The sequence below is a fragment of the Alternaria ventricosa genome (assembly GCF_023758065.1).
Source record: "Alternaria ventricosa strain BMP 2768 chromosome Unknown scaffold_4, whole genome shotgun sequence".
In the NCBI taxonomy this organism is placed as follows: Eukaryota; Fungi; Ascomycota; class Dothideomycetes; order Pleosporales; family Pleosporaceae; genus Alternaria; species Alternaria ventricosa.
The window spans coordinates 1826848-1836909 of NW_026055684.1; the positions used below are offsets into that span (position 1 = coordinate 1826848).

General features: G+C 54.3%; 3 protein-coding genes across 3 annotated transcripts; 2 read left to right on the forward strand and 1 right to left on the reverse strand.

Moving 5' to 3' along the window:
* Positions 1 to 827: 827 nt before the first annotated feature.
* J4E93_003280 (uncharacterized protein) lies at positions 828 to 3101 on the forward strand (the record flags this gene model as incomplete). The annotated part of the gene is made up of 5 exons (XM_049341220.1): positions 828 to 948; positions 999 to 1353; positions 1403 to 2534; positions 2580 to 2774; positions 2823 to 3101. The coding sequence occupies 5 exons, from the start codon at positions 828 to 830 to the stop codon at positions 3099 to 3101; spliced, it is 2082 nt and encodes a 693-aa protein (XP_049202102.1).
* Positions 3102 to 5357: 2256 nt separating this feature from the next.
* On the forward strand, positions 5358 to 7252 carry J4E93_003281 (uncharacterized protein; the record flags this gene model as incomplete). The annotated part of the gene is made up of 3 exons (XM_049341221.1): positions 5358 to 5439; positions 5491 to 5720; positions 5774 to 7252. The coding sequence occupies 3 exons, from the start codon at positions 5358 to 5360 to the stop codon at positions 7250 to 7252; spliced, it is 1791 nt and encodes a 596-aa protein (XP_049202103.1).
* A 756-nt stretch (positions 7253 to 8008) lies between these two features.
* On the reverse strand, positions 8009 to 9275 carry J4E93_003282 (uncharacterized protein; the record flags this gene model as incomplete). The annotated part of the gene is made up of 2 exons (XM_049341222.1): positions 8009 to 9126; positions 9182 to 9275. 2 exons carry the CDS (start codon positions 9273 to 9275, stop codon positions 8009 to 8011), a joined length of 1212 nt encoding a protein of 403 aa, XP_049202104.1.
* Positions 9276 to 10062: the final 787 nt, after the last annotated feature.

The window sequence follows — 10062 nt, forward strand, 5'->3', positions numbered from 1 at the left end:
GACTATTACGAATATATTGTGGTAGTGAAGGGGAAGAACTATAGCTACACGTGGTGGTTGGGTCCGTGCGAAGTGAATGTGTGTTGGACAAAGACGTGGCTTGAAAGACCAGCACAAGGGCGACTGAGATTGACTGGTGAATGATAAGCGTCACGATGATTCACATTCGTTCTGCTTTGCGCATACAGTAGCTCTTCAGCTGGACTCGTCATAGGTGAAGGATGAAAATCTAGTGACGATGGGACTACAGTCCAGTCTACAGTGCCGAGACACAGGGAAGAATCTGGGGAAATGACCTGAGTCATAAAACACACTCAAGATAGGGACGTGGAAGACTTGACTTTGGAATGGGAGACGCGGGAGGGAAACAAGATAGGACGACTGTTTTGATAGCAAACCGCAAAGGGGATGGCTTGCTCAGATTCCCCCGTAGGCAACAGGCCAGATGTATGGATGATGGCTCGCATGGTGGCTGTGACGATGTTGTTGCAACTGCTCGACGCGGGTTGATGAAGAGGATCGTTCCTTCCCGAGGCATTCTCATGGTGGTTGTTTGCGTCGCCAAGCCTGAGCATGCTTGAAGCTAGGGATATGGAGACGGCGATAATGTAACGGATATATCGTGAGATGGTTCCATTCGATCAAATAAAAAAGAAATACGCACAGGGTTCATGGATCTCCCTGCCTTGGCGATGAGCGGCCTAGCGCAAAGGTTGGGCAGGCACGGGATGCGGAGAGCAGATCGCGACGGGGAAGAGCGACCGAGGCAGGGTCGTCCCTCACCCCGTCGATGTTTGGCCTCTCCAACATTGGAAGGCATCGCGACCATGCGCAATCCCGTCGCGTGTGTGTCCTGCAGGTCCGCGAAACAGAAGTGCATCCACGAAGACCGGCCGCCGTGCGACAGGTGCAAGCAGTGCGGGCGCGCCGATCGGTGCGAGTTCCCAGGTGCGTCGAAGCTCCTGCCATCCCCTAGAGCGCGTGTTGACAGTCGATAGCGCCAGGAACCAGCGCGATACACCGCAAGCCCAAGCGACCACGGCCCTCTGAAGATGCAGGAGACACGCCGACACCCGTCAACTCGAGTACGACGAGTGTAGCGCCCCATCAGGGCCGCCATGACGCACATCTGCCGACCGGCACCCAGGCGGCACAGCACGCGTCGCCGAATGCGGCATCCGCGCTGCTCGACGGCCTCGATCCCTTTGAGCTGCTGACAGACGAGGTCAAGAACAGCTACCTCCGATGCAGCTACAAGTGGAGTTTCCACCACACGCCGACGTTGCTGCGCAAGATCCGCGACCGCACCCTCGAGCCATGGATGGCCTGGGCGATCCTGGCACTGGCCATCAGGTATGCGCGCACTCACAATGCAGGCAGTCGCACTTCTAACATGACGTAGATTCGTCAAGGAGCCGCCGTCGCCCTTCCGGTCGCAGACTGAAGCCAGCAATGCCTATGCCGCCCACGCCCGCCAGATCCTGCAGCAGGACCTCGAGACGCCCTCGATAAGCCGCGTCCAAGCCCTGTTGATGCTGACGGGCCACGACTGGGGCGCCGGCAATGGAAGGCGGGCCTGGATATACTTGGGCATGGCCATACGGCTCGTCGAAGTCATGGACCTGACGCGCGAGACGGGCATACCGCGAAACCGCGTGCCGACGCGCGAGGAGTTCATCGAGGCGGAAGTGCGCCGACGGACTGCCTGGACCTGCTTCCTCATGGACTCGCTGCTCAGTGGCGGCAAGGGGCGCAAGAGATCCTTGACCGCCGCCGACATGAAGATCCAGCTACCCTGCGAGCGCGAGGACTTTGTCTTCGGGGAGCCTGTATGCACACCGCAGCTAGACAACACACAGCGCATGCCGCCAGTAGCTCTGCCAGTGGGAGAGATTGGCATTATTGGATACAGCATGCGCGCTGCCAACATATGGGGCAAGGTCGCGCGCTGGGCGTGCTCCGAAGACCTCAAGAGCGAACTGCCGTGGGCCTCCTCGTCGCAATTCCAGCAGCTCATATACGAACTCGAAGGCTGGAAGGCCTCGCTCCCGCAGCGCCTGCAGTACGACCTTTTCACCCTCCACAGCCACAATGCCGTCGAGCAAGGCCAAGCGTATTGCTACATGCACTGCATACACTTTATGAGCTACATGTTCCTGCATCGCGCCTACCTGCCCGTCCTGGGACCGCAACAGAACGGGGCGAACCCCGAAGAGACGCCCAACTCCTACGACGAACACCGTGACATGTGGAAGAAATGGGAGAAGACTTCACGCAAGGAGCTGTTCAAAGACTCGGTCATGGTCCTAGACATGCTCGAGGAGATGCGCACTTTCGGCGTGTACTTCCTGAGAGGCCTAGTTCCGTGGATCGGCTTCACCATCTACACTGCAGTCGGCGCAATGCTGTACAGCTTCAACTTCCCCAGTGGTGATGACGATCCTCGCTGGCGGGAGAAGGCGCGCAAGAGCGTCATCCAGGGCTGCAACTTCCTGAAGGAGATGAAGACGCAATGGCCCATGGCAGAAACCTGGGTGAGTAACTCAAAGCATCTAGAAAACACACGCTGACGACCCCAGTATGATACCATCAGGCGCATGCAAGCGTACTACCGCTCGATACTTGGCCAGGACGGCCCGGCATCACCCGAAGAACGACGAGCCTTGCGACATGCCATGATCGACTACGGCGCGTTGCAGCCCTCGCCTGTACAAAAGCCAGCTGATGCTCGAGACATCGCTTCCAGCAGGTCCCCTTCACAGCAGCACAACGATGTACGTGCTCCATACCCCATTCACAAAATTCTGCTAACACACCACCAGCGCAAACCCATGATCGCCAACCTTACCAACCCACCCGTTAGAAGTCCCCTACCCGCTACAAGCCCCATGCCTGCCGCAGCGCCCACGCCCAACAGCTACTCATCAAACTTCTCGTGGAACACGCCTCCAGCGGTGCCCCCATTGGAGGCTGACGAAACCTTCAACCTCGACTCGTTCGAATCATTTGCCCTAACGAATGAAGAATTAGAGGCTATGATGATCAATGCGACACAGGAATTTTGGGCTAGCTTCCCGGGCGAAGTGGGTGTGGGATATTAGGAAAACGTGGTTCGGATTGCTATGATCTGGCGTTAATGTGATGGAAAAAACGGGCGGATTCGCCTGTTATATGTAATAATGGTAATTTTTTTCAAAGCAGCCGTCGTCCGTAGCTTCCTATAATGGACATTATGAGGGCGCATTTGTGGCATATCGCCCCATGATGCAGGTGCGACCTGACTTTCACCTTACCACCTCACAATTGCAAAGATCGCCACATAATTCTCCAAACAACGCCAAACCTTGACAGAAAAGCTTACCACCCATCGCAGATGCTCACAAGACGGGTACCTGAATTCTCCCTCGTTTCGTCACACAGATGCCGTAGGTGCAGGGCGAAGCCGGATAAGTCGGCACACAGGCGGCTTGTTTTGTGGAATGATGGGCACACACCGAACTGGGGTAGAGGGCGATCCACAAGCTTAAGTTGACTACGTCTCGCAACTTCCTGACGCATTCTCTTGCATTTTATTTCGTCAGTCATTTTCCAACAAAATTATCTTGCGCTGTGGTTTGAATGTCGTTGCGGCAACCGGTGTCTTTCGGTCCTTCTCTGGTAGGGAAGAGGAGCTTACCCGTTTGGACTAGCGCGATTTGATTGAAAGAGAAGGGACAAGGGATTTCGACTTTCGACGCGTCACGCTTCCAACGGAATGTATTGGACATGGCGACGCATTCACATCTTCTTTGAGAACTCTCGATCTTAAGAACTCAGGCACCGATCCGCCTGTACCTATTGGACAGGTGTGGGTGATGGCGACTGCAGCGGAATCAATCTGGTCTCCGAACCCCCCCGCGGCGTCCTGATCACCACGGAGGCATCTATAGGAGGCTACACCAGCGGCGATATGATTTACATCGCCGCGCAACGCTGAATGCAGCTGCGTTATCTGATGTGCACATCCCAAGAGACCGGACTTGCGTAGCCTGATGGCAAACACAGCCCCTCGGCATCATCTATACAGATGGTGAGTCCATCATGGAGGTACTTCCTCATAGCGTTTGGCGGGCCAAGAGTCCGCCTCTGTTGGTAAACGGATCCTAGTGTACGCATGATACCACCGAGCCGGACTCTGATTGAGTTGACCCGCAAGTCACAAACTGGTCCAAGAGATGCCATGCAAGGTCCCCTCTGTCCGGTTTGCATTTCAACGTCAATATATCGTCTGACCTACAACAAAGCTACAGCTTGCTTTAAGACCTTGATACAGGAAGTCGCCGACAACTCCAACTACACGCAGGTCACTAACTCTGTACGGCGTATTCCGCGTCTCATACATCAAAGCGCAACACCCTCTCGATGCTATTCAACAGCATCCGTATCAATCTTCGACACCATGTGTTGTGATACAGACACACTGTTGGTCAAAACCGCAACCTCGGCGCTCGCGAAGGATGGACTCGAAAATCGCGCAGGAGCTACTTCCGCTAGACGATATTCCGGAGATGGCAGACCTCACGATGTCAGTCGCGTAGCCATGGGCGTTAATCTCTCGGCTTGCATGCTGGAAACGCCAAGGAGAATCTGTTGCAAATTCTTAGGCGTGCCCGTCAGCTTTCGGACACTGTTCTGGAAGGTGAATTAATGCATCAGCAAATAGGATGCGTGGGAGAGATGCCAGGACCCAGGGCCGTGGAAGGGCCTGGTTCAGCTGGTGGATGGATGTCGACGTCTGACGACCGTTGATGCTACCCACGTTTTGGCGTGCGATGCTCCTATTGGCTGACCTTTCTACACGAGACCACTCCACGCCCGAACGCTACGAGCTTTGCCAAGATGCGGCCAAGAGACATGGCTCTCAAAGTTATCGGCTTGGTAGCTTCAATGAGAGGTTGCGTGCTAAAGGCGCTAAGCTCCGCCATCATTCACCAGAGTTGCTTGACTGCGCTAGTGGGGAGATCTTGACGGCCTTGGCAAGAAATCCGCCATCCTTCTACGCCCTACCCAATCACAGCTTCATTTCGAGCACACGTTTTCTTGGCAAATGCTCTCACGTTGCGGCCTCTGAGTGGTGGCTGCATAGTAGGTGCACATGCAGGGCGTCGGATGTCACCCATCAGTCTGGAATCAATCGAATGGATTGACGCCGTAAGCCAATACGGGCCTTCTCCGCCGCAAAGAGCGACCTGAAGGGCCTCTTTCAATATATATACATGTCTCACGGAGGCCCCTCCCTTGCTTTCGGCATCCCAGCTTCAACTTCAAACAGCCTTCTTTGTCATTGAGCGACTTGTACTGCTCGAGGATCAGTCATCATGGCGCGTCTTACACAGTACAACTATGTCTTCGCCATCGGCACTTTCTTTGCCATGCTCGATGCATACAACAACGGTGCCAGTACGTGCAAATTACTATCACTTCATCATGGTCTAGACTAACACTGTACAGACGATGTTGCCAACGCATGGGCTACCTCAGTGTCTTCCCGCTCGGTCTCCTACCGCCAGGCCATGATTCTGGGTACCATCTTCGAGATGGTCGGTGCTATCACTGTCGGTGCCCGTACCGCTGAGACGATCAAGAACGGCATCATTCCTCCCACTGCCTTCAAGGACGATGCCGGTGTTCAGATGCTCGCATTCACTTGCGCTCTCGCTGGTGCTTCCATGTGGGTTATGGTAAGTGTCACTGTACTAATCGCGTTTGGAACATACACTGACTCCGCATATAGTGGTGCACTAAGCACTCCGCTCACGTCTCATCGTCTTACTCGCTCATCTCTTCCGTCGCTGGTGTTGGTGTCGCCGTTGCCGGTGCTGCCAACGTACAATGGGGTTGGAACAAGGGCAAGGGTCTTGGTGCCATCTTCGCTGGTCTCGGAATGGCACCTGCTGCTTCTGCCTGCTTCGGTGCCATCATCTTCATGCTGATCAAGATGACCGTCCACGTCCGCAAGAACCCCATTCCATGGGCCATCTGGACTGCACCCTTCTTCTTCCTCGTTGCTGGAACCATTTGCACACTTTCCATCGTCTACAAGGGATCGCCCAACCTCGGTCTCAACAAGAAGCCCGCGTGGTATGTCGCAACCGTCACCATGTCCTGCGGTGTCGGTCTAGCCTTCCTCTCCTTCCTCTTCTTCGTCCCCTACCTACACGCCAAGGTCGTGAAGCGTGACCATACCGTCCGCTGGTACCACGTCTTCCAGGGTCCTCTTCTCTTCAAGCGCCCCGCTCAGGATGGCGCCGAGGCTGCCGTTGTTCCCGACTACGCCGTCGTCCAGGAGGACGAAGAGATGAAGAAGCCCGAGCAGAACAACGACTCCGAAGAGGGCATTACCGTCCACGACCACGAGAAGATGGCTGTCTCCACCGACATCGCCGAGCACCAACAACCCAGCTACAAGGAACTCGTTGCCCAAGGTCAAGAGCGCTTCCACTCCAAGCTCCGCGCCAAGAAGGGACCTCTCGGCTGGGCCATGCGCTACCTCCACGAGAACAAGATCCAGACCGGCGAGATCTACGAGAAGAAGAACATGCTCATCACCCTGAAGCGCATTCCCGCCATGCTCGTCGTCGGCGCCCTCTACGGCGTAAACTACGACATCCACGCCGCGCAAACCGGTATCCACGGCACACCCGAAGGCCGCCGCATGGAGCGCGTCTACAGCCACGCAAAGAAGTACTCCAACGAAGTCGAGCACACCTACTCCTTCGTCCAAGTCCTCACCGCCTGCACCGCCTCCTTCGCCCACGGCGCCAACGACATCGGAAACGCTGTCGGCCCCTGGGCCGTCATCTACGGCGCGTGGAACACTGGAAAAGCCTCGCAGACCAAGGCATCCGTGCCCGTCTGGCAACTCGCCGTTCTCTCTGCTACCCTCTCTCTCGGTCTCGTTACTTACGGTTACAACATCATGAAGGTCATGGGTAACAAGATTACTTATCACTCGCCTAGCAGAGGTTGCTCCATGGAGATGGGTGCTGCGCTTACGGTGCTTATCTTCTCGCAGTACTCGCTTCCTGTTTCTACGTCCATGTGTATTACCGGTGCGACGGTTGGTGTTGGTCTTTGCAACGGTACGCTCAAGGCTGTTAACTGGCAGAGAGTGGGTCTGCTGGTGTTTTCTTGGATTATGACTATCCCTATTGCAGGGACTATTGGTGGTGTCTCTTGCGCCATCGTTCTTAACGCTCCTCACTTCGGTTAGATGGGGGTGTTAGGGAAGAAGGGGGATGTTCTGGTTTTTGTGTTTGCTTTACTAAAAGAGGACGGTGGATTGGATTTTATACCTGCTTCCAGAGTTGCGTTTTAGTAGCGGCACCTTTGCATGGTTAGCATGCGAATCGTCTATTCATGCATATATTTCATCAACTTCTCTCGTGCTCCCATGTCTTGATTATCATCTGGAGAACTTGCTACAGACCCACTGACCCCTTGACTCGTTTCTACTGCCTTTGATACCCTTGCGCATGTCATGACTTACCATCCAGCATTTTCGACAATACAGTCTGCATAGATGGGTGCAGTGGGTCGCATGTCTTTGTTTTCTACACGACCACGCCGCGACATCTCGTCAAGGTTAATGAACAAAAAACGGCTTGGGAGAGTATTAGAGAAGTTCACTTTAGGCCATTTTAGGGAAGAACTAATGATGAAGGCAGAGCTCTGGTAATTTGAAGATCATCGCGCCGAGTACTTCCAACCCCGACAACAGTCTTCCTACTTATAGCAGATTCGAGCATCAGAAACTTTGGAAAACTAAAAGAATATACGCGGTATCTAACAGCTAGGCGTTGTACTAATAACAAAGCACCGGGTTCAATGCGCCCGAACTGCCCTACTCTTGGAACATAAGAAGAAAGAGTTGAGAAAGGAAACAATCTCGCTGAAAAACCTGAAAGATCCAAAACGCATCCCAATCTGTAACAACACCCACTATCTTCGAAGCAAGAGGCACTCCAACCTACTGACCACGTCCGTTTCCTCGGCCACCTGGTCTACCACCGCGGCCTCCACGACCCCCACGGATATTTCCATTACGACGCTGCCGGTCTGCATTGATGCGGTCAGCATCGGCTCGAGTCAGGCTGTAGCTTGTCTGATTGTAATTCCATGGTGGCTGTGCTACTTGACCGGAAGGCTGCGCGGTGCCCCGACCCCGTCCTCGTCCAGAGGAGCGGCGGTTGGAAGAAGATCCTCGTCCACGTCCACGTCCACGGGGAGCTGATTGCGGTGGTGCTGGGGTCGGCTCTTGGACTAAGTTTAGATTGCGCAACACGGCTGTGAGGGCTGTGATATCGGGAGCTGGCGGGTCAGGCGACGTGGTCTGGGAAGCGCCAAATGGGGAGTAGGAGCTCGAGGACGGTGGAGGGTTCGACGAGCTAGGGGCGCTGGGAACGGGTGGGTTTAGGACACGGTCCAGGACATCTTGAGTGACATTGTTAAAAGCCTGAAGGACAACCCTCTGGCCTGCAAGTGTTGTGCCATTGAGCTGCGCAACAGCCTCGTCGCGGCCCTCAGCTGTCTGCATCAAGATGATAGCAGACAACATGCGATTTCCTCCGAGTTCAGCACGATCGATACCTTCGGGGCGAAACGGGTGGAGAAATGCCATGACCACATCGTTATCGAGCTCAGGCGGGATGTCGGTCATGAAGAGTACTCGGTTCCGCGTATCTTCTCGGTTATCGAGATCGGGAGAAGGGACGCGATGCGGGGGCAAAACGTCACCCAGATTTTGAAGAACTTGTGGGATCAGTTCAGCAAGATCTGCACGCTTCTGCTCCGCCCGAGCTTTAGCCTGAGCCTCTAGTTCTCTATTCTTTCGAGATTCTTCTTCACGCTCCCGCACGACCTTTTCGTGTTCTTCTTGCAATAATTGGCTCTCCTTTACTCTTGCTTCTCGTGCTTCTCGGAGCCGCACGGCCTGTTCTTCGCGTCGACGTGCTTCGTCTTCGCGAGTGATCCCGAGAGCTGGGAAGTCCGAGTCGGTAAGTCCGCGAGTGCCATAGGGCCGTCCGGGTAAGGCTGAGTCGGGGCCAGAAAGTCCAGGGCGAACGAAACCGTCGTGATTGTCGTTAACTGTGGAGAGATTAGCAAAAAGGTTGCGAAGAGCTTCTCAACAACGAACACTTACCTATATAGTTGCCAGAAGGAGCAGCTTCCACACGCACACGAGAGCCACGAATGTAGTCACTCGTCCATCCTACGGGATGGACATGCCCGAACATGACGTATATACTCGAATTCGCCCCCGTTCGTGGATGAGCAGCGCGAACTTGATCGAGGATCATATGCTGTTGGAAGAAATCGCGGATGTCGTCTTCAGTCGCGGCGCGTGGGACATTGTCTACACGATAGACTCGGTTGCCGGCAGGTCGACTGTATCTAAAATCAACCATTTTCACAGAATATAGCCAGAGTTCCAAGTCTCTTGGAGATTGTTGATGAGAGGGTGGGGTATAGAGAAGGAGAAAAGAATGGGTCGAGGTTATATAGGTAGCGGGCAGGAAGAGAAGGAACAACTTCGGTGTGCGTAAACAGTGCGAGACAGACGTCGCGGCGGGGTTAATGAGTTCCACGGAAGGGCACGCGCGAAGGAAGGGAATGTTTGTATACAACAATTAGTGAAAGAGTCGCGACCAGTTCATGATTGATGAGGCAGCGCGACCCGTGGGTTTTCAAGACCGGTGACAATGAATGTCGAAGGAACGTTGCCATGACAAAGACTGTCCACTTTGGAAAGTCGCCAGTAGAGAAAAAATCCTTAGCCTGGCCATGCGCCGTATACCTTATCAAATTTGAGTTGTCGTGAAAAGCTAAGATCACGAATGTAGATCCTAGCGACTGTGATCCGGGGGCGTCCACCAGCTACTCCACGATATGATAACCCACATATTAATGGCACTTCCTCTAGGTATTGCAGTAGACATGATCGAGATGTCGATTTAACCGGATGATAGGACAGTCGCGAAGTGCAGTGAATTAGATGATGACGCAACGAAAGAAGAAGCTATG